The 23,604-nt window shown below is 40.1% G+C and overlaps 2 protein-coding genes across 2 annotated transcripts in view; one reads left to right on the top strand and one right to left on the bottom strand.

Annotated features, from left to right (window-relative positions):
* Positions 1-23,604, top strand: part of TG (thyroglobulin) — a 148,927-nt gene that overhangs the window by 87,787 nt on the left and 37,536 nt on the right. The window lies entirely within an intron of this gene.
* On the bottom strand, positions 1,445-22,566 carry SLA (Src like adaptor). The gene is made up of 8 exons (XM_054273396.1): positions 22,408-22,566; positions 17,135-17,228; positions 11,107-11,206; positions 7,762-7,848; positions 6,305-6,408; positions 4,688-4,819; positions 2,637-2,769; positions 1,445-1,721 (listed from the first exon to the last, which is right to left on the bottom strand). Exons 2-8 carry the CDS (start codon positions 17,193-17,195, stop codon positions 1,502-1,504), a joined length of 837 nt encoding a protein of 278 aa, XP_054129371.1. The 5' UTR covers positions 17,196-17,228; positions 22,408-22,566; the 3' UTR covers positions 1,445-1,501.

Genomic DNA, 23,604 nt, shown 5'->3' with positions numbered 1-23,604 from the left:
GCCTAGAGTTCTTGAGTGTGTTTTGCTTTTTGGAGTTCAGTGTTTACCAGCCAAATTATATTCATCCTTTAAGTCCTGAAATATGTTTAAACATGTGAAGTATTTTGATCTCTGAACCGTCCTTGCTAGTGCAAATGATTGGATTGAAACTATCTCAGCTTGACAGCCTAGGTTGCCACATTTTACACACTCAAACAAGAGTGATTGCTTGGTTTAGAAAGCAATCACAAGCAGGTTCGAAGAAAAGTACTGGAATGGCCTTCCCAGGGAGGTGGTGGAGTCACCATCCCTGGATGTGGCACTCAATGCCATGGTTTAGTTGAGGTGTTGGGGCATGGGTTGAACTTGATGCTCTTGAAGGTCTCTTCCAACCCAGTCATTCTGTGAATTCTGTGAAAATGCTATGTACTCTTTTATGACTTTGAAAAGTGTATATACCAGTAAAAAAAAAAAAAAAAAAAAATTTAGAAAACCCTCTAATCCTTAAGTGATTTGATGGGAAGTGTAATTTCTCTTTGACATAACTCTTGTCAGACAAGAAATGAGAAAAAATCTCTAACATCCACTGTTACCAATTTGTTCCTTAGTTTAATTATTTTTAAAGCTGCTATTAATATAAATATTATACATAAATATGTGGCTGACTTCAGAAGTCAAAGTTAAAATATCTCCCTGTACACATAAAAGGTCACACCTTTGCAAGCCAACCTTTGCAGTTAGGCACAGCATCATCACATCTTACTTTTCAATTAAACCCCCCTTTGTTCTCTGTTTGTCTGCTTTACTATAAGCAGCTGAATTGCATGTTTGGATATGCCTGAATTCCCATCTCAGGTATGAGTAGGAACTACTTTTCTCAGTAAATTAGGCCTGTTCTTAACTTTGTGACTATTCTGTGAAACTGCAGGCCATTGCCAGCAAGTGAGTTAAATGCTTCTTGTAAAGTCAGTGATTTTAATTTTCTCTCCTAAAAGAAAAGTATGGAGTCACTATAATCAGGTGTTTCTTGGATGCTAGATGTTAGATACTTTCTTGGGGTTATTGATGTCTCTCTGATCCATTCTCAATGGCAATGGATAAGTCTATCTTGAGAAGAAAAATGCTCCTTTTTTCAGTGTACATAGGTTCTGCAAAGCAGGTTTTCAGCCTTGTGGAGAACACTAGAGTCAGACTTAATTTAAGTTCTTGAGCTGCAGTTAGTTCTTCCCTCTGCAGTCACCTCTGTACAATGCTGAAGAGTCACCTGCACCACTTGGCTTTTGACTTTGAGTCTATCAGTTCATCCTGCTTGTGAACCAGTTCTGGTGCACTGGGGACATTCCCAGCATATGCCATGGCTGGGATAGCACCTTGAGAAGGTCTTCAGAAGAGGAAATGCAGAAGAACTGCTGGTGTTTGGTCACCAGCTTAGCAGATTATATTTCCCAGCTGTTGAAGGACAGGATGCTCTGGTTTCTGTCCTAACTCGTCAGTCTGTGGCTCTTTCCTGCTTGTCTTGTATTTAGTTATCATAGTATCTAGGTGGCAAGGGAAGGGCATTCTTATGTTTGTTCCCTGTGTATATGAGAGATTGGGATTTCTTCTTTCTGGCACTTGCAAAAGAAGTGTTGTCATCCTCAGTTAGGGAGAGGTAGGAAGCAATGCTTTCCCTCAGGCCATAGCTGAGGCAAGAGTCATCTATTGCTGCCAGGGTGCTTTTGGTATCTTCAGTCATCTCCAGCCTTTAAAAGAACAGAATTTTGTTACCATTTCAGCTACTTGGACTGAGCCTCTTGGGATAATATTAACAGTTGTTAAACCTAATAATGTTATTTTTGTTGTATAAAAACATTTCTGCCTCATAAATCACCGAGCATTTCTGTTGCTTAGCATTTCTCGAAAAAACAGTACAACAGTAATATATAAATATTTTTTGGCACTTGAAAAGGAAGTATCATCTATATTCTCTTCTTAATCTGTCGGAAAAATGACCTCAATACTGCACAAAATTTTCTTGCCTTCATAAGCACATGAATGTTTTGTGAAGAAGAGTAGTGAAGGGAAATTTACCCTTCAAAAGTAAAAAGTGCTTTTGTTTCTGAGGGTGGCTGTTTCCCCAGCTTCTGAAACCTGACCTACTTTCTCTTGTGGCAGTTGTGATATTAGAAATCTCATGAATTGGGCTGTGTGTCAAGAGAGACACAACAGGAAGGGTTTATTCTTGGACGATGTGTTCATTACACCTGTGCTGTTCCCTGGGTGTGGGAAGAGAGGGGAGCCACTTCTGCCCTGCACATCAGAGGGGTGGATCAGCAGTGATGGATGTCACTGGGCTTTATGGCCCAGCTCTCACTCCTCCCCCATGGTGAAAGGACTCAGGAGTCCCAAAGGGACTGAACACATGGATAGCTGGATAGGAAAAATTATTGAATGCTAACAATACTTCTTTCAAAGTTAAAACCTAGATTATCAGTTAGAGAGCTGGGCATTCAGTTTTCATGGGTTAGCTTGATGTCAGATTGTCCAAACTTTAAAACTGCTTTTTTAATTTCCTTTAGAAGGAAATAAATAGCTATGTGTTCTGTGTTGCAAGCACAAGTATACACATGGCTGGGAGCAGCCCTGTTGTTTCTGGCAGCCTGTGCTGTATGTGGTACCTGTGAATGTTTCTCCAGTTGAAATTTTTATTCCTCATCACCACAGGAGGAACTGGATTCATCTCAGTGTTGTTGTTAGTGCACTGGGTGAGACAGGGTGTTGTAAGGACACAGCAGAGACCATCAGCAACTTCTGAACAGAAAATGAACACACAGACAGTTAATCTTTGCTTACTGTTTTCTTTCCCTGTTGCATGTTCAAATAAATAGTTTTGGACTCAGCAGCAGCAGTCAAAAGTTGTGTTCTCAGTAAGGATACAGTAACACAGGCTTAATTTTTCCTTTCCTCATACCTTTGCCTTTTAATTTTTCATTTGGCATATTTTATACAGTACAAGTGAGGAACTGAGACACAGAAAGACAATGTGACTTGCTCAAAGACTAGAAAGAATGTTGTGACAATAGAAAATAAACCCACTTTTTCTGAGCCTTCAGTGAGTTCTGCTTTGCTTCCTATTGTCTCAACCATGCAAACTGAGGGTAGAAAAGGTCAGATTGGATTGTGTGCACACCCACTCTTCTGTGGAATACGACTGTGGAATGAATTGGGGTTCACAGATTACCTTAATCAATGTTTCTGTGCTCTACCTTCTTGCTCCGTTAGTAACATCACAGATATTCTTCTGCCCAAATAGAGAACATGATGACTAAATGCTGGTATTCTACAACTCTGAGTCTTATTTCAGAGTGAGATTTTGTATCTTCTTATGGTGAGGGAAGGAGGAGACCTAAATCTAACTATGTCTCCTCTTACACCTATAACCCAAGTGAAAATGTTAGTTGTTACAAGTTTTGGGTTCTGCCCCAGCCCAGATTTTAGGCTACAATTGTTTCCTTCTTTCTAAATAGTGAAAGGTGTCAACTAGCTAACATGTAAATACACGTGTATCTACTGTCCAAATTCTTACTATCTTTATGTCATTGGACTTGAAAGTTTCATTTGCTTGTTTTAAATGTGAATCACTAATCTCCTTAGTGTACTCTTTGGCCATCATACTTTTTCTTTTACCTGTGAAATACTTAGGAATGGAATCTTCACACTTTTAAAATTACAGAGTACCCATTGCTTGTTAAAGAACAGAATCTATTGTTCTCTTGTAACTTTTAGGCAATTTGTTCTTTGCAATTTCTTTCCTCATTTTAGAACACTCTCATTATGATGCATAGTAACTGCAGCCACTTAACTGTATTGTTTGTCAAGGTACCTTTCTGATACCTTTCTGATATGGGTAAATTCCCATAAATCTGGAAAACTGTCATTGAAAAAGTGTCATCCACTGGACTGACATTAGTAACAGTGTCACTGACTCTGCAATTGAGCTAACAGCTTGAGCCTCTTGATATAAGCTCTGCTGATAAATTCCTGCCATGCACTTCTGCTAAAGTGATAGGGAAGTAGCTTACAATGTTTCTGAAAATTTTCTACTACAGATAAGGTTGTGTGCTGTAATGGTTCTTTAGGAAAATGTGAATAGAAACCTGGTGTTGCATGCCCTGAAGCTATCTGCCTGCCTAAATGGCAAATAAATGAATGGCAGACATCTTCATGTTGGCAAACAGAGTCAGCCAGGAGTTGCAATCTGTCTCTGGAACCCAGATCTACAGGTACATGGCTTCTGTACAGCTGAACATTTTTGTATGCTCACACTTTGGCTTTAGCTGTGCTCATAGAGAGTCTGGGCATCCCTGACCTGTGCTGACCTCCAAACTGCAATTGGAAATTCTTTAGAGAACCCCTAGACCCTGGTGTTTGGTTCAAACAGTGTTATTAGCATGACTATACAATATCCTACAAAACACCAATGCAGACAGAGCCCATCTGGCCTTATTTAGCTGAGTTCTTGTATTGATTTCAGTTATACTGTTAAGGGCAGCATATTTTAATTTAGGATGAAAAATGAAGTAAAATGTATAAACCAAAACTTTTTCCATTCCTTGTTTTGTGGCAATATTTGCAAGTCTTGGACATAAGCAAAACTTCTTGTTCTGGATTTGATAGATAGTTTTACAGTTGCCAGTGGAAAATTTGTTTTTTCTACACTCATTTTTACCTGAGTAGTGATTGACAAGGTCTTCAAGGCACTGGAAGGTTTGTCGTGGAGAGATGTAATACCAGTTATTGGGGAGGCGGAAGATCCTGTAATGTTTCACCTGCCTGTGCCTCACTGACAAGGAATATAACCCTGGAGAGAGAGAAGAACTAATTACACCAAAGTAGGGCTGCTTGGGTGTCTGTAGCAGAATAGAGCATCTGTAAGATGTGGTGCCATTACTCAAAACATCTCAGAAATGGCTGAAAAAACCTAAGTGGCCCCCTTGTATTTTTTATTATACTTTATAGATATACATAAATATAACATGACCTTGGCATGGGATCTTTTGAAATGCCATGAAGGAAATAGGCCTTCACAGAGTTGTTTGCCCTCCACTGAATAGGGAGATCAGACTCCCAGGCTGGTACTCTTCTATGTACAGCTTTGAGTAAAGCAGTAGCTGAGACCTGGTAATGCAGTCATGGCAGGAGATGACCACTTGGATTTTTCTGTTTCTTTGTTTAGAACTGTTCTGCAGCATTTACTGGCAAGGACTAAATACCAATCCTAAATTTCTTTGAATTTAGTATAGATGTTAAGAAGGTAATTGGCCTGTGGTATGCAAGAGGTCAGAAGAGATGATGTGTCATTCCCTTTTATCTGTAGTATCATGATATTAGAATGTGTTCTGGTGCTTCAGAAAAGGAAGACAGCATGTTGCACTTGGGAGATTTGTTCAATCTGAAGAAGAGCAGACTAAGGGGAGCCCCTATTGCTAAATGTGTTCAGCATCCTCAGCAGGGGCAGCAGAGGGGCAGACCCTGATCTCTTGTCTCTGGTGACCAGTGGCAGGACCTGAGGCCGTGGTCTGAAGTTGTGTCAGGGGAGGTTTAGGTTGAATAGCAGGAAAAGGTTTTTCTCCCAGAGGATTTTTGGGCCCTGGAACTATCTCCCCAGGGGAGTGGTCGCAGCACCAGCCCGACAGAGTGCAAGAAGGGCTTGGACAATGCTCTCAGGCACATGGTGGTATTCTTGGAGTGGTCCTGTGCAGGGCCAGGGGCAGAACTCAGTGATCCCTGTAAGTCCCTTCCAAGACAGGACATTCTATGATTCTGTTTCTATGTCCCCATTGAAGAAAATAAAAGTATAAAGTTGGTATAGTATAATTCCCATGTAAAAAGAAAGAAAATAAAATTGAAGGCCAGTCATTTTTAAAAATAAATAAAAGACCTCCCTTTTTTATATAGTAAACACTTATCCATCAGCCCCTAGTACTTGGTGTGCATTTTACACCTTCTTGAATCAATCCTTTGTGGACAAAGGCAAAATTGTGACTTTTCCTTCATTGAAAGTCCCACTGTCTCATCAGGTTTGCATGCAACCAAAGTAAATAATTGTGTTTAAACAACTGTGTCTTGTTTGTGCTGATTCCTGTGGAACTTTCCATGGCCATCAATAACCCTGCTCCAGGTGACTGGTAAAGGCTGGCACACTGCACTGGGTGCCTTCACCTTCCCATTATATGCCTTTTCTGGTTTTGGTCTGATCCATATGAAGCAGGACAGGGAGTGAATTAAAGAACTGTAAAACTGTTTCTGCCTGAGATCAAGAGGGAAAATATCTGTATTGTCTCACCTTTCCTAGTTTCACTCTCTCTGATCATGAAGGAGCCGACCTTGGTGTTGGGCAGCTGTAGAAGTTCCTCTGCTTTTTCTCTTCCCAGCCCTTCAAATAACCAGCTGTGAAGCAGGAAAAAACAAATTCTGAAATTTGGACACCAGTGAAACAGTGAGCAGCATGTGGCTGTGAATGTGCTGCATTAGCCAGGAAAAGTGACTGCAAAAATAACACTGTGGCTTTCTATAGTTATTCTCTCATCTATATTCAGGGATATTTCCCCAGTTTATGGAGAAAATTTTGCTGGTTTTGAGTTCCATTAACCTTTGTGAGGTTAAGAGGAAAGTAATAAGATTTGGACTTATTAGGGAAAACAAAACTTTTGGGGCTGCTTTGATCTGTATTTCTGGGTACAGATTCATGTGGTATATTGATGACGTCTGTGGCATTAGTTAAATCTCTCTTTTTCATTTAAACCACTTTTGTTAAACCCAAATTGTGTCATAAATAAACCCCAAATAAGTTAGAATTATTTTGCTTCTTCTAGGGAACAGTCCAGCCATTTGTGGATAAGGGAATGTGGAATTAGTCCTACAAATTTCCACCATAACTTGGTGCAGTGCCGTGTTTTGCCACAGCACTCACAGTGTCTCACTATCCACCTGGGTTTGCTCAGCTCTTCTAGACTTATGGAATAGAATGGAATTATATTTTTAAGCTGTTCTTATGTGTTTGATCCAGCCTGTTGTCACTGAAGTTTCAGACAGTGGCTTCCATTACCGCACATCTGTGCCCTGCCTTTGGGAAAGCATCGCTGTTTCAGGAGGATGTTAAAAGCATGTTAAATTTGAAGCACTTGCATAGTTTACAGTGACATTAACAGTTCATATCCTTAAAATTAAACAGGTATTAAAACATTTGCCAGAAAGCTTTTCAGTCTGTGCTTTAATGGGGTTTTTTGGCTTTTTGTTGTTGGTTTTTTTTTTCCCCCTGAGTGGTGTCTATGGCAACAAGAAATGTCTGAAATTTCCTTAGCTCATCCAGTGAGAAAGTTTACATTCTTGAATGACTTATTAGCACTTCTATTTGTTCTTTTTGGCCTGTTTTCCATGAGCAAACCTAGCTAAAATTTTACTCTATGTAAATATTAAAATCCATTCTAAATAGGCTCTCTTCATCAATGTCTTTAAGTTAGAGATCAGTCCATGCAACAGATGCATATTTAATATCTTATATGTGATTTGAGGTGGTTTTGGCTCTTTCCAGCATTTAAAAGAAGGATTTTCCTTTTTACTTAGTCTAAATTTGTAAGTGGATTTAAGTTCTCAGTTTTCAAAAGATGTCTTTTAGACTCAATAAATAAAATTTCTGTCTGCCAAGTCACTATTGGCATTATTTGGACTATGACTCAGAGTAATCAGAGGAGGATATGTAAAAATTTGGTGATGAAAGACTATAGAAATGCATTTACTTACCCATGATAAACCTTTGCTACATATTTTCCTGGAATATAATTTTCTCGACCTGTTGTAAGGGAATGGACTCTCCACCAGCCTCCTTCACTGTGTAAAAGCAAGAGAAGGGATATTTTCAGATGTATTTTCAGAGCTTCTCATCATTTGGAAGTTAGTGAAGTTACACAAATTAGCCTGCAACCTTCTGTGTGTGCTTCTGAAACTGTGTATTCAGAAAGGAACCCTGTTTGGTTTCATTTAGAGTAGTTCCATTTCTAAACCTTCTTGAGAATTAAATGTGGACACAGAAATGAGCTACATTGTTCCATTTAAATTACGTAAGTAATAAAATATTTTTCTGCAGTTGAAAGGAGAAGGATAAATACTCCGTGGTTAAACCATGCTGTGCTCTGCCTTCCCACAGCTAGACTTGTACTGGTGTCCAAGATATTCAGTTTACAGCTGAGAGTGTTGTGTCTGAACAGCCCTGTAACACCAGGATAGAGGATCTGGGAAATGGAGCCTGTCAGCTTGGGAACAGGCTGTGAGTCCAACTGAACCTGCTTTGTGGTTTGCTCTTTTCGTTGTCTTCCATGAGCTGCAGAGCAGACTCAAATCAAATAGACCTTGTAGCTGAAGCTGCAGGCATATCCATTTCCCCCACTATGTCTTAAGTTATTGCTGTTATACTGAATTCTGGCTTTTACTCTTGAATCCCTTCAGAAACAAAGGGTACCAAGAATTTTCACAGGGATGCTGCAAAGGATCCCTGTGAAAATTCTTGGTACAAGAATTCTTTAGTGCAATGACCCTGATGACTCTTGGGTTCTTTGCACCTTCACTTTAGGAGTTTGAATCCAGGGAATTGTGTCTTGTTTAAATGCTGGTTTTGTGGATGTTCATATAAATGCTCCCAAAATAATGTCTACACTGCAGATCTGACTCTCAGTGTGTGTCAGAACAGCTGAGTTGAAATCACTTAGGTTAAATGTCTTGAGTTATAGCTTCTGGGACCATGGTCTAGAATGTCTGTGCTGAGGGAAAAAGGGGAAGTTTTGGATTTGGGTTTCCAGATGAAATGAATTTATCTATAAGAATTTTAGTCCTTTTTCCCCAGAATTCTCCTAGACAGAACTAAGAATTGCAATATGAAAAAAAAACCAAACTCAAAACTGAGAGATTTGTCATCTCTCTCCTCCCAAACTTTAATATTACTAACCCTGAAAAATCCCTATGATGATTTAAAATCCCAAAGCAGCTCATCTCTCCTGCTGCAGGAGCTACAGAAATTATGTATATTGAGGTCAGTCTTGGAGGACATTTGGTTTGATTATTGCCAGCCAAATGCAGTTCATCTGGTAATGAAAGGTGCCTGACCAGTGTGGAGAGTGAGAATCTGTGCCAGTGGTGCTTACATAAATCTGCCAACCCAGAGCAGTCACAAATATCTGTGAGGAATTGCATTTCCCATGGAGGTGCCATGTGTCCTGTTCCTGGCAGGATTGCTGGGGCTGATTGCCACTACAGATCATTACTTTGGTAGAAGGCTGAAAAGCTGCTGTTATAAAAGCAACTGAAAAGCTGCTGCTTGTGCTGACTCCTCTGTGGTGACTCTTCACCACTTGTGCTCTGGTCACAGCTCCTTTTTTACTGTCTTTTAGTTCTTTGAATGATCTTGGAAAAAGAATTACAGCTTATGAGCAGGAAGAGGCTTCAGGCAAGAGGAAGAGGCTGACATCAGCATGTACCCCAGCAGGGGAGAGCAGGTCCTTCATCAGGACACTGTGGTTTGCATAGAGCTTTGGACTGTCTTGTTATCTGTGAACAAGTTCATGATTCAAAATAAGAGGAAAGTTCCCATCAAGGCTTGCTCTGGATGTAATTTATCCATCAGGAGAAGCCCTTGTTCACTGCACAACAGACAAACATATCAAAACCTTCTGCTGCCAAAGCCTATTCTTTTAGAAGTTGTTCCTGCAGTAGATTTTGCTTTGCAGCACATGTGTACATATAATATGCCACACATATAATTCCCATTGATGTGGGCATAGGCAGCCCTGTGGTGTGTGAGGGCCTGTAGCTGATGAAACCTGAGATTGAGGCTTTGAGCTGGAATTTCCAAGCTAAAGCAGTTGTTGTACCATGTCATGTATGTTCTGCAAACTGCAGCAAGGTTTACATTGCTAGAAGCAGGCAGAGAGAATCCCCCTGGTTTAGAGGAGCTCTCCATCAGCAGAAGATTTATCTGGTGGTATTGTCTGAGTCTTGGGTGGAGGAAGAGAAAGCACTGTGTTAGCAGAACATAAGTGCAGCCATTCTGGGTCAGACCAAAGGCCCTCTAAGCCTGTATCTTGTGGCTGACAAAGGCCACTGCAGGTCATGGTGGCCTGGAGAAGAGTCTGAGAATTCATCAGCCATCCGTGATGCTTCTCTTGAGTATTTCTCTCCTCCAGCCATTTCACTATCTGGTTGAGAGTTTTAAAAATTATTTTAGAAGTCCTCCAAGGATTCCTCTGCTATCAATTATCTGGTCTCCCATTGAATCCATCTGCTGGACCAGCTGCAAAAATGAAACTTTTCATTTCATTTTTAGCAGTGCAAGTAGTGGCTGTGGGGCTGAGTAACTTCCAAGCGGTCACTGTGTGCTGCTGCAAGCTGTGCCTAGGGGAACATCAGGGCTGCTTTCTTCTGGTTTTTGTACACATGCTCATTCTTGTGTCTGGCAATACTGCACTAAGGTTAAGGTCAGTCTGAACTAGTTCTCCAAAGCCTGTGTACTTCTGGGGCTCCTAAATTTTTTGAGTGGAACTGACTGAGAAATCTGTCATTTTTCCCTCACTAAGAAAATGCAGAATTGTTTAAAAAACAGAAAAACACCCCCTCCCCTTTTTAAAAGTTTTTTTTTTACATTTGCCTCAAATAGGGATGAAATTCTAAGACATAATAATAATGGAGTTGTTAGGTTAAAAAGGGTGAGAGAGAAAATTATAGACACACTTGACATAAATAAATTCAGGGTGATTTTCATTTTCTATGTGATTCAAACTATTTTGGCTCTTACTCTGTTTTCCATTACATTTGGGGAATACTTTCTTACAATTGCTTTTCAAAGAAAATTGTTCTGAGTTTTATTTTAGAATAGAGTCTGAATCCAGCTTGAGAAACCTAAGATAAATGTATAAAAAATATGTAATCCCAAATTCTTAAACTACATGGAAATTTACACTATGGCTAAACATCCTTCCCTGAAAATTCTGAACTCAGTTCATTTTGCTGAATTGCATCCAGTTTGGGCCAGGTGCATAAAAACAGAGCTTTACTTCAGTTGTAATAAAACCTAATTTAGAAATAAATTGATCAACTTACTCTGATAGCACACGTAGCTTTTCCCCTACATGAAATATAGGTTGACTTATGTCTGCTGAAGGATAGTCATAGAGAACAGCAAGGAAGTCACTCTCCTGACCTGTGAAAGAAGAAATAAAAGGTCACTTAAAACAAACGTAGTGCTCTGAGACATAAATGGATTTTTCTTTAAGTGTTATAGATTTTATGTAGTAGGTCAAATGGGGAAAAAGTCTCTGAATGTCAATTAATAAACAAGGAGCTGAAGAAGAACCTATAGATTTATAAGAGGACTTTGAAGATACTAGAAATGAAAAGTCATGTGGTTAATTGTAAGCAACTAAATTTAGACCACTTTTTCTAGCAATTACCATATTTAAAGGACATACTCAGCTTGAAACTAAAAAATTAGTAATTATTTAGAGTATTAGGAAGTAACCCAGTTTGATTAATGCCACTGTCTCTAATTGGCTCCAGCTACAGTTTTGTATCATTAAATTTAAGACAAGGAAGATGCATGTTGAATTGTTTCATAATTTTACGCCACTGATAGTTTTCAATGGTAGTTTAGATCAGGGTCAATGAAAGTGTAGCCATTATTGCCAATTTCCATAACTTTTTAAAGGAGCTTAATGATCTGCCAGCACACTTTGTTCTCAGCATTGCATGGAGATGTGCAAGAACTTCAGTGACAGAAAACAGGCACAGAGGTGTTTTAGATGAAACCATTGTAAAATGGCAATTTGCAGAGCTGAGGTCAGCCAACAGATGAGAAGACCTTATACATCAGCTGGGATGAATCTGGGACTTGCACCCTGTGTAGGACATGCTGAGTTTTCTGGGTTTCTGAGGGGTAGAGCACTATACACAAGACTGGGATCATCAAATGTGAAATGCTCCTCATCCTGCTGGAATCTGTGGTGCTTGGTAAATGCTGGCAGCTGGGAGGTTCAGAAATGTGTCAGGGTGTTTTGAACTCTTTGTCACAAGTCCTGGCAAGAGGGATGGTGCCATTCACTGTCTGCATTTCTCTTGGAAGCAGTTTCCCCCTCTGCACGTCTCAGTACCCTCCATGGTCTCACAGGGAGACAGAGCTTCCCTCTGCCTCCACCAGGATCAGCACCCTGGTCCTTAGGAGTACCATCTAGCACTACATTTGCAGATGTTGTTTGATCTCCATTCTTCCCACTCTGTGCAGCCCAACATGTGCAAATATGGTTGTGAATTCAGGGTAGGACAGAAAGAAATTAGATAGAGAGATAGAAACACTTCTGTATCCTGTTAGTTTTTTTCTCATTTAATATGGATTTTTTGCCAAGTTCTCTTTAAGGAAGACAGCTTTTGAGGGAAAGCTAGGTGCAATACCTGAATGAATGCTCTGTGTTTTTAGCTATGTGTCTCAGGGCCTTAGAAACAACTCACAAAGATAATGGTAAAAGGCTGAAAGAAACATGAAGGAAAGAAACTCAGCAGGATACCCAGAGAAGTTATGGATGCCCCATCCCTGGAAGCGTTCAAGGCCAGGTTGGATGGGGTCTGAGCAACTTCATCTAGTGGATGGCATCCCTGCTAATGCCAGTGAGAGTGGTATTAGATGATCTTTAAGATCCCTTCCAACCTAAACCATTTTATGATTATTTTGAGAGCGTGTTTAATATCGACATTGCCATGATTTTCTTAGTTGATTAGTGTCACTGAATTAAACAGGACTAGTTCAGCACAGCCAACCACTGTGATTAGTCAAATATAACTTGTTAGGCACTTAGTTCAACCCTATTGAAGAAATTCTGTGCTAAGTCTTTGATGGCTGCCTTGTTCTGCACAGAAGATTGAGTGGCACCTTCCTGTCTCTGAAGCTACTTACTACCTGAGGCTAATAACACCTAAGCATTGGCACTGAGTCTTTCTTGACAAAACAAAATCTTTACCCAGGACTACTAGAAGAAATATGGGCCAGAAGATGCATTTTAAAAATAGCAAATGAGCATAATAGCAAAATGAGGATAAAGTTCCATCACTTAATTTCTCGTTATAGGTTATAAAACATAATGTAATGCTACATTGAATATAGTTATTTTTAGCTTAATGCCTTTAGCATTGCTTTTTAAAAAAATTATGCTGTTTATTTAAAAATATTCTGCTTCCATGGTGAAAGAGTGGAAAACAAGTGCTTTTCTGCTCCCCTTCCTTGTGCACTGTCATTTGCATTTCATTATGCACTATGGGGAAGGTGACTTTTTGTCTACTCTAGCAAGACCTGTCTTACTTTGCTTACACTTTCATATTTATATTAATTTTTGTTTCAATTTTGCATGTAATTTTTAGTTCTGAAAAGGAAGGAATATATCAGAGTGTTATTTTCCACATCCATGCAAATGTTACCTCTTGAATTACATAAAGTTATATTAAAGTGAAATGAAAGGAGTGAGCCCCCTCCTTCTTTTCTTCATTTTGATTGGTATTAAAGTCAAACCTCACTGGGTTTTTTGGTCATGCAAAATGCTCCACCACGCTGCACAACATTTCACAGAACCTATGCCAGCTCCTTACAAACACAAAAGCCTGGAAACAGGAACGAAACAAATTACACGCTTTCTCCACTCCTAAATTTCACAGTGATCTAATAGATTTCATCTGATGATCTCCCCACACTTTCAAGATGTAAAAGAAAAAAGATTTGCTTGAGTTTATCTAACACCAACTCTCCTCCACAGGGCAAGTGGAGGTTACATTTGCAATGGAACAACCCAAAAGTTAGAGTGGAAAGATCGAAGCACAACCGTTTCCACTGCATCAGGTGTTAATTCTGGGTGGTTTTTTTAGGAATAGGAAATGAATGTGAAATACATGCTAATTTTAGATGTCTTCACACCCACATGTCTTGCATAGTGTGAGACTGAATATTGTATCCTTCAAATTATTCATTGGGAATGGAGAATGAAGCATTATTAGAGCATAGGCAGAGCATCCAGATCCAGGTCATTGCCCTCAAAAATCTGCTGTGCTGGGCACTGACATGGTCCATATCTGGAGTGGGAATGAACTCTTTGGAGTTCAGCTCCATGCATCATCCAGCTTTACTGGCCAGCAGAAATATTATGATTTATGGCAGGGCTGCACCAGAGAGGGGGAAGGAGGGCACTCATCTGGGAAACTGTGCAGCACCTCAAGTTGTGGCTGTGGAGTTACACTTTGGTACCCAAGCTAGATCTAAACCAGCCAGCTTGGGAACTGAGATTTGTGCAGGTGCAGCCCAAAAGGATTAACCCTTGATTCAGGGTCCCAAAAGAGGACAGAGAGAGGCTCACAACCCTTGATGACCCCTTGCTGCTCTGCTCACTCTGTCATCAGTCCCTGGGTTGTGTCAGGAATGCCTGTCAGTGTGTGAGCATTTGGGGTGCAGTTATCTTTGGGTTCCAAATCCTGCTTGGGAAATGCAGCTTATACACTGTTCCCTTTCTCAGGGCCAAGACTGGCACACTGGTGCTGAGCAAAGCACAAGGTTTTGCTTTCAGAACACAGGGGGCTCATAGGGGTCTGGTGAACCCTGCAGACCATGTCTGCAGACTGCAGTTATCTATTTTCTTCCCCCTTTTTATTGGAAACTCTTTCATTCTTTCCCTTCTGTTTCAGTCCTTCATTTTATTCAGTCTCCCTGAAATGAGCCAGTGACAAACCTACTTCTCCTAACAACTATTTCAACTATTGAAAGTCCATGGATTGGATCCTTCACCTCAGCTAAATGAAGTCTGTTCCTGGCCTGGTGGAAATCTTTGGTTTGTGATATGATTTGGAGTTTGATCTGCTCAGGAAGGCAAACAGATACAAACCCACTGGATGAACCCCAACACACACTTTGGTACCAGGTTCATTTTTTCATTGGATTTGGATGACAGTACTGGTGTTTGTATTCCCAAGTTTCATTAGCAACATCTAAGCCATTATGAAAGATACTGGTTTGATCCAGACTAAGAGATGGATGGATCCAAAGAGCTACTCAGGCTGATAAATCCTAGAGTCATGGAGTAGTTTGAGTTGGAAGGGACCTTTAAAGGTCATCTAGCCCAACCCTCTGAAGTGAGTGGGGACATCTTCAACTGGATCAAGTTGCTCAGAGCTCCAACCATCCTGACCTTGAAAGTTCCTGGAGATGGGGCATCTACAACCATTGTGGGCAACCTGGTCTAGTATTGCACCACACCTATTATAAGAATTTTTTTTTCCTTATCTCTAGTCTAAATCTATCCTATCTTAGCTTAAAACCATTATCCTTTGTTGTATCACAGTAAGCCCTACTGAAAAGTGCATCCCTATCTTTCTTATAAGCCCTCTTTAAACATTGAGAAGTGCAACAAGATCTCCTGAAGCCTTCTCTTCTCCAGGCTGAATAACCCTAACTCTCTCAACCTTTTCTCATAGGAGAGGTGTTCCATCACTGATCTTTTTTGTGACACCCCCCTGCCTTTGGATGATTAAACATGGGTGTCTGGTGCCATTTTAACTGTGAGAGTGTCTGAAACATCCCTCCAGCCTTGTCAGGTGCCACTGCAACTACAGGAGATTTGTTCTCTCCCCGGGTGGCAGCAGGTGCTCAGGCAGGATAACAACCCCTTTGTAGATGTGCTAGATGTGTAGGAAAGTTCCAGTAGACTGAGTCCTGAATTCCTAAATAGATATTTCCCCATTGTAACCACTGTGCTATCAATGTTTGCAGAGGTGTGTTTTAGGGATATGTTATATTTCCATTATAGAAAGGGTTGCAGTTGTTTTTAGCCCTGCTAAATCCTGACTTTTAGCACATGCAGGGCTAGGACAAACTTGGTCACAGCTATGGCCTGCTCATCACCAAGGTCCTGCTTTGAGTGAATGCATGTCTCTGTTTTGGTGTTCATATGTGGTATTTGTGTCAACAGTTGTTGGGAATATCAGCATAAGGCACTTTTCTTCACAAAAAAAAAACCCCAAAAACATTGAAAAAAAAATTAGCAATTTGCTGAGTAGTTTTTGGTCTCTGCTATGTTCTATGTTAGGATCTAGGGCTGCAAGGCTGCACATCTCGGTGAGTTCATAACCATACTAAGAGCAGGGCTGGGTTTCCTTGCAGCAAAAATCAAACCAGGCTGATTCCCTATCCTTATAATAATGAGCAGCCCAATCGGAAAATCTTTGATGGAAAAAAACCAAAATCACAATACAACAAAACACAAACAAACAAACCTACTTAAAAAGCCCACCCCAAACACAAAGGAAAAAAAAAACCAACTGCTTTCTCCTCTTCAGCTATGGGGAGTGATTTCTTGCAGCTCTAGTGCCAGCTGCCTGTATTAGTGCACCAGGAGGGCTGAGGCACTACTGGCTCTCCACCCACTCACTCACAGTTTGTAGTAGCTGATCACCAAATCCCTCTTCCTTTCCCCCTCCAATGCATGACCTCTACCAGCCTACAGAGGTGGCAGGGAGGGATTTGCAACCTGATTTATTCACATGTGGATGCAGAGGGCAGATGTGTTATATTCTCCTTTGGCAGCTTGCCCTGCGTAACTTGTATTCCTCTCTAGCCTTTATGGATAAATCTGGTGACAGGTTGGCTGTGTGCTACTGCTAATGCAATTATCTGACAGTGGATGGACATAAGGTTCAATGCAATACATCATTAAAGCTTTTAACCTTAAATGAAGGAACCCCAAATTTCAAGGATAAATTTGTATAAAATATCACATGCAATTATGTTAAAACACAGCATTCCTGGTTTCTGAAGTGGTGTTTCGGTGCTTTCTGATTTGGAAGGAACATCTTTCAAGGAGCACCAGCAAATAATACGTTTAACATTTGGGGTTTTTAATTAAAGTGCTTCTTGGAAAATGAGCTAAAACATAGCTAAATATAATCAGTGTCTGGTGGATGCCCTCCTTCTGCCACAGCAGCCATGCACTCGCCTGCTCCTGTCAGGCGGCTGAGGAGCGACACATGGCTGAGTCTGTCGCGTACCGCGAGCTGCTCTTTCTCCTGAAGGAATGAAATGAGTGAAATGAGTGAAATGAGCTCTTACCCGTTTGGCTCAGCGTGTTTGTTTCCTCAGATGCTCTTGGAGCTTTCACAGCATTTCCCATTGTGCTTGCTAATTCCGTCAGAGTTCTTCGGAACTAAATCAAAGCAGACATTGAAATTTAACATCACAATAACACCTGCTGTGCCAGCAAATGAGAAATGACCTCGTTTGGGCGTCTCCAATTTCATACAGTTTTGCTTTTGAGAACTCTGGTGTCAAATTCATGCAAGAGTTTTACATACTTGCTAAACTCTCACCACTTTGGTGCTTTTATCAGGGGAATAGCAGAAAACCGCAGCTAGGGAAGTTGCTCAGAAGAACATGATGTAGTAAAAGTTTCCATTACCAGTACCTCAGCACAATAGGAAGTAGCAGCAGAGCTGTGCCCATATGGGCATTTCATATACAAAATATTTTTTCAGCATTTAGGGTACTGAGGCTGCAAAGGATCTAATTAGAATTATGTCCCTGGTTTTCAGCACTGTGTGTATATTTTTCTAGTTTACTACTGATCACAAAGAACACAGTTTGGTACGTTTGGGCTTTTTTCTGACGCAATTTTGCCCTCAGCAAATGTGGGCAATTTTTTTTAAAGTAACACCTTGCCTAAAAAAATGCTTGATTTCAAATCAGTCCTCCTGCATAAAGCCAGCCAGTGAAAATTCTTCAGATGCCTGCATTAAAAAGTTTTGGTGGATATGCAAGAAACAGTATCAGACAATTGTGGTACTAAATAGTGTGAGAAGAGCAGTTCTTTCTCACAGCTTTGCTGCAGCCATCCTAATTCTCTCTGACAGAGTACAGAGGGATAAATATTTTGAATGTGGAAGGTGTTTCATGCTATGGTATATTTTCAGAGGCAGAAAACAAAAAGCCATATCTATTTAAAAACTATTCATTAAAGAAAAAATACCACCAGCTGATGGGTAATTATTTTTTAAGAATGTATTTCTGTCCGTTGCCCTGTGAAAATGATAACAGGAGCTCTAGCAGCATTGTGTGAGTATTCTGCATCTTGTGGCCTTTTCTAGCTTAAATATTTCAAAGATGATTACTGACTTTGGTGTGCTGCTCTTCACTTACACATGCTAGAGCCTGATGAGGGTCAGGTGGAGAGATATCCAACCTGAGAAGTAGAACCACGGACATCAGCAAGACTTTATTGCTAATTGTCTTTCAGAATAAGATTGGCAGAATTTCAGTATGTTGATTAATACAGTAAATTTTTAACATCTTACAGACAGTTTAGGAAGACAGAATTTTATCCTACAAAATAAAATGCCATTCAAAGGAAAGAAAATTCATCCCTTACCAAATGCAAGGAGCTCAGTGCTAGAACAGATGGTAGTGCACAGTTTGACTCCACCTCATCTGCTTTCCAAGCTTCTTAGTGCTGTTCCCAAAGGCTCTTTGCTAGAATTCTCTATTTCATTGGCCAAATGGAACATTGCCCCTTCACTTTATGCACTCAGAAACTGGCTTGTGGCACATCTGGAGGGTGCAGCTGTGCCAGTGTCTTTCTGACAAGCATCTGAAACCTACTTTCACAAGAACAAAAATGTGTTGCCTGATAGGAGAAGTCTAGAAGCTGAATAAAACAGCGCCCTTCAATTTAAATAAACTACTTGCGTATTCACGTTTTAAAAATAGGTCTCTTTATAGAAAGCAAAACAAAAAAATCTTTCTGCATGTAAATGCACCTAAATTTCTAAACCTGAAACCAGAATTCACTTTGTCAGGCAATGTCTGCTTTCAAGATCATAATTTTCTGATCTAATTACGGGTATTTTTCTGCAAGACCCAATTTTAAGTTGTTGAACATTTTTCTTACTTGTATCCCATAAAGAACAAGAGGTAAACCCATAGGAGTAGTGCAGCCAGTATTTTGGCTACAGATATTATAGATGTTCATGGCTCATCTTCAAATCAGCCAGAAAAATTTCCTGGGCACAGCAATAGAGAGCTCAACAGGGCTGAAAATGTCAGCCAAGAGAGTGAGATAAATACCTGGGCTGATAAACTCTGCTGAGCTCTGTGCTCTGGTAGATGCATTTTTGCAGTAATTTAGAAGAGGGGCTCAAATCTTGCTCAGTGTATAGAATCTAAGCTGCAGTTATCGAAAATGTTGACAATTCCAGGTAGATGGCAAGAATGACAGCATAAATATCTTATGTCCATCTATAATTTTGACACATGCAGTTGATATTTAGATGAGAATTGCTTGAATTTTGTGTCCCAAAAGTGTGTGGGGGAAAAAAAAAGTCCTACCTCTAAATGCCATTTTATGCTGGGTTTTGTTATTTGAGGCTTGGAGAGCAAGTCATCCTACAAGTGTCAGGCTTGTGACCAGTGGCCTTTTTCCTCCTCCTAATTTCAGGTATGCCTGAATCTTTTTGGAAAGAGATATGTAGTATTTCTGTGTGGTGGAAAAACTTCTGAAAATTTTACTTCAGGCTTTCAATCTTTCTAAAAGCACGGCACATTTCACCAAGGCACTTAGATTTTTCTAGATGATGTTTAAGGATCTAAACTCTAAATGCTGCTTTAGAAATACCTGAAGTGTTTCTGCAGGGTTGCTTATACATCATTTGCAATTAAACCACTGAGGCATTAAATACTGGACAACAGGGAAGTTCCTACTTTGTATTTTTGCAGAGCACAGCCTGGTTTCCTTCTGCCATACCAGGCATTGTTCTCAAAGGACCTCTGGTCATCAGGGCACAATGTCAGCTCCCTGCTGCTGCTTTAGATGTGGAATAATCTGGCTTGTGGAAAATGCAAAGGTTATAAAGTGCTTTCAGTGCAGTGAGGAGCAGTGATGTCTCGGGCTTTGCCATCATTCACGTGTCGCTTTTTCGTTTCTCATTGCATTTTCTGTGCTCTCTTATTGTCACTACCATGGTAGCATAAAGTCCTCAAAGGGACAGAGAGTTCAAGATGCTCTTCAGATTCAGAGCAGGAGTGCTCAGTGAAAACAAAAAAATTAAAAGCTCTGACTCTTGCTGTTAATTCACTTAGCCAAAGTGACTAAAAGGAAAAAGAGACATCAGACTAGATTTTACTACTAATGCTATTTGTCATTGTGCATATGGACAGAGTAAAGGTTCCCATAGTCCAGTCAAAGGTGGTGGAGTGAATGTTCTGAGGTATGACTCAATGTTTAGATATTGAAAATGGGACATGGAAATTTTGTTTGAAATAGGGAGGCAAAAAGTGTTTCTACTTGTTTGCTAGCAATGGCATGTCACTAGAGTAAGAATGTACAAAGTAGTATCACAGTTTCTGGAGTAAGAATGTACAAATTAGCCACATTTCTAAAACAATGGTGTGCTTTGCTCTCGAGTTATTGTCTGCACATTACAAATCCATTCCATCGCTGTATGATAAATTCTTTTGTGGTTTTCTGAAACTTTGAGACACTCTGCAAAACTAGACTTACTGGAAGCTTTAAAAATGTCATGAACCAATTCTTTTCATTGAAATCGATAGAAGAACAGTAACAGTTTTATAGATTATAATCTTCTGAAATAGCAAATTTGCTACAGCCATTTCATCTCACTTGACCTTATTGAATCATAGAATAATTTGGGTTGGAAGGGAGATTTAAAGGCCACCTAGTCCAGCTCTCTCTCCATGGACATTTGCAACTAGATCAGGTTGCTCAGAGCCCTGTCCAACCTGGCTTTGAATGTTTACAAGGATGGGGCATCCAGCACCTCTCTGGGCAACCTGTGTTTCACTGTCCTCATTGTAAAAACTTTGTTCCTTATATCTAAACTTGATGACAGAGTTTGGGGTACAAGTAGAGGTGCCATCCTTCCTTCACAGGAGCAGATAATTATGCCAGATCCAAAGGAAATAATTCACTGAGGGTGATGTAGGAAGAACTAAAGAGAAATGCTAGACTCTAAATTCACTCTGTCTTATCTACCCCAAGACCGCTGGGAACCGAAATCTACCTGCAGCTCCCCTGCTCACCAGCCACCTCCTCAGGCTTGCATGAAAATTTGGTTTTAACTTTAAGATCACATTTGCAGTGTTCCAAGCACTGGTCCTTCCTCCTCTCTCCTTTCCACTTGTGCACATCATGTCAGGGAAGGGTGGTCACAGGGCTGTTTGCACACACAGCTGTTGGGGCTTAGGGATCTTTGCTGCCAGAAGGAACATGAGGAAATATCTGCAGTCTCAGACCTGGTCTGTGCCCTATTTATCAGAACTCTCAGCAGATATGAATTCTTCACCTGTCAAGACTGGAATCCCACTGACCTACATCGTGTGACCCCAAAACCTGTGGTACAATTTTCCCCTTCCGTTCCTGTGTGCAGCACATGTAGCAATAACTTCCTCTTGCAGAATTTGTTCTCTGAGAAAACGTGCTTCTGCAGCAGTTAAATAGCATGGAACATGTGAAATTATGCTCCTTGGTGAGAACTTTGAAAAAGCTATATTTAATATTATTGAGAATTAGTTAATATAAAGAAATGGAAGTAATAAGAGGAATAAAAAGGCAAGATAAGCACATGAATAAAGCCCTCCTACGAGGAATACCATAGACTAGTAAAATTAGAACATTTATCATTCCTGAGATGCTATACCGTATTTCATTTTCCTTTCCTGATATTCACATCTATATTGCCAAGGTCTTAAAATTTAATTCTCAATAAAGTTCACAGGTAATGTCTGAATCTCATTTAGCTTGAAAATGAAAGCACTGGCATCCTGTTATTTTTCATGTGTGAAAAGAAAAAGGAAAACAACTTAGATTTCAGAAAGTGTATAAATTTTTTGGTGTATTTTCCTTAATTTATCATTAATCAAAATGAACATCCTTCCAGCTTTGAGGCAGTTGTACCTTTGCACTTAGAAAGAATAACATAATAATCTCATCAAAGTAATTCAGAGACACATGCAAACATGAAACAACACAGAAATACCACACTATCCACACTTCTAACACTTTGAATAAAAAGCCCACTAATCTGTGGGCTCATATTTTGGTTACAGTGAAATGCAGTTTGCTTTAGCATAAGGTTTTGAGCATCTGTCTTACTCTTAGGTTTCAGTAGAAATACTCCTTGTCCTGTCTATCTTTAGTAGCACTCCTTATGAAAAGGATCAAGGCAGACTCTTCTATTTCTGCCTTTGGTGGTACTTGAAATCCCTGGTCTGAATCCTGTCATTGTTAATGAAATAGAACACCCCTGTATATAAATAAAATGGAAACATTTGGTCTCGTACGCAGCTAATGTAAAATATATCACAGCAGTGATTACCTTTAAATGCTGGGCATGGCATTCCAGGTTGCAGTGTTCCTGAGAAAAGCCGTAGTCATAGCACTGCTCTCAGGCTGCCAGCAAGGTTTAGCTGATCAAGTGGAGGAGCAGCCGGTCGAATGAGAATGTTGTGAAGTTCACGCTGTCATGTAGAGCAGCATTTGCCAAACAGGCCACATACTTCCTCTCTGAGAAATAAGGAAGGCTCAAAGTGTTTGCAACAGATGAGGTTCCTGTTGCAAGTCACTACTGAAGGCACATTTTATCTATGGGCTGAGAAAAACAGGGAGGTTTTCAATGTATTGCATCAGGGTTGGTTTCAGCAGATATAAAAAATGAGGGAAAAAAACCCCAGTTTGCATTACTTACACAAAAAGGGTTTATTTTCTTTTCTTCTTCTTCTGAATTTATTTATCCAGTAATGCTTATTTCCCAACTGTTTTCTTTTATGCAGTTTTACTATTTTTTTTTTCTGACAGGCAGGAAGAGGCACAAAACATTTTTTTCTCTCTTATTAGGAATATCTTTTCTCTCTGAATAGGAATGCAGCCTTTGCTTTATGCTTCACTCTGTACACCAAATACCTCTGTCTGCAAATACTTGAGGCTTAAAATCAGCAATGAAGAAATATGGATTGAAAGCCAGTCTGTGAAGTCCATTTTCGCATTTGTTGTAAAAAGTGTAGAAGCCTCAGGACCTTCCTCATCTCAGTGTCTGAGATGGAGGAACCAAGATACTGGCCTGTTGAATAACCTGACTAAATGCACTGAAGAGTGTTGTACTGTGGGTATGAATATAGAAGTCAAAAGGATTTATTAAGGTTTGCCCTTTCCTGTTATAACCAAGATGGGATCTGAAAAACTCCCTGACATAATGCAGGAAAATGTTAAAAAACTCTTGACAAACCTAAAGAAAACAAAACAACCCAGCAAGCCCTAGCAGATTTCCCACTTTGCACCAGAGCAGCTCCAAGTAAGTGCTTATGTGGGAGCTGTTGTGTAACTATTACTGAAACCAGGAAACACTGATCAAATCCCCATAGCTGTGCAAAAAACTTGGTAGTTTGGTAATTTCAGGAGAATATTCTTTCTCTTTGATGGGCTGTAATAGCAGTCTTCAGTTTGAAGGGTCAGGAAAGCACAAGGGAGCTTGATAAGCTAATCAGTCTAAAGCACAGCTCCATGGTTACCCATGCCA

This window comes from Melozone crissalis, unplaced genomic scaffold (assembly GCF_028551555.1).
Source record: "Melozone crissalis strain CALT ecotype California unplaced genomic scaffold, PUWL_Pcris_2 ptg000002l_1, whole genome shotgun sequence".
Classification (NCBI taxonomy): domain Eukaryota; kingdom Metazoa; phylum Chordata; class Aves; order Passeriformes; family Passerellidae; genus Melozone; species Melozone crissalis.
The sequence above is the reverse complement of the archived record's forward strand: the minus strand, read 5'-3'. Positions and strand labels throughout refer to the sequence as shown.

Coding starts and splice junctions, on each gene's coding strand:
- SLA (XM_054273396.1), bottom strand. CDS start 17,195: ATGGGAAATGCTGTGAAAGCTCCAAGAGCATCTGAGGAAACAAACACG. Junction 6,409..7,761: donor GTAGCAAAGGTTTATCATGG/GTAAGTAAATGC, acceptor CCTGCTTCACAG/CTGGTTATTTGAAGGGCTGG. Junction 1,722..2,636: donor AACTGGAGAAACATTCACAG/GTACCACATACA, acceptor GTTCTTTTAAAG/GCTGGAGATGACTGAAGATA.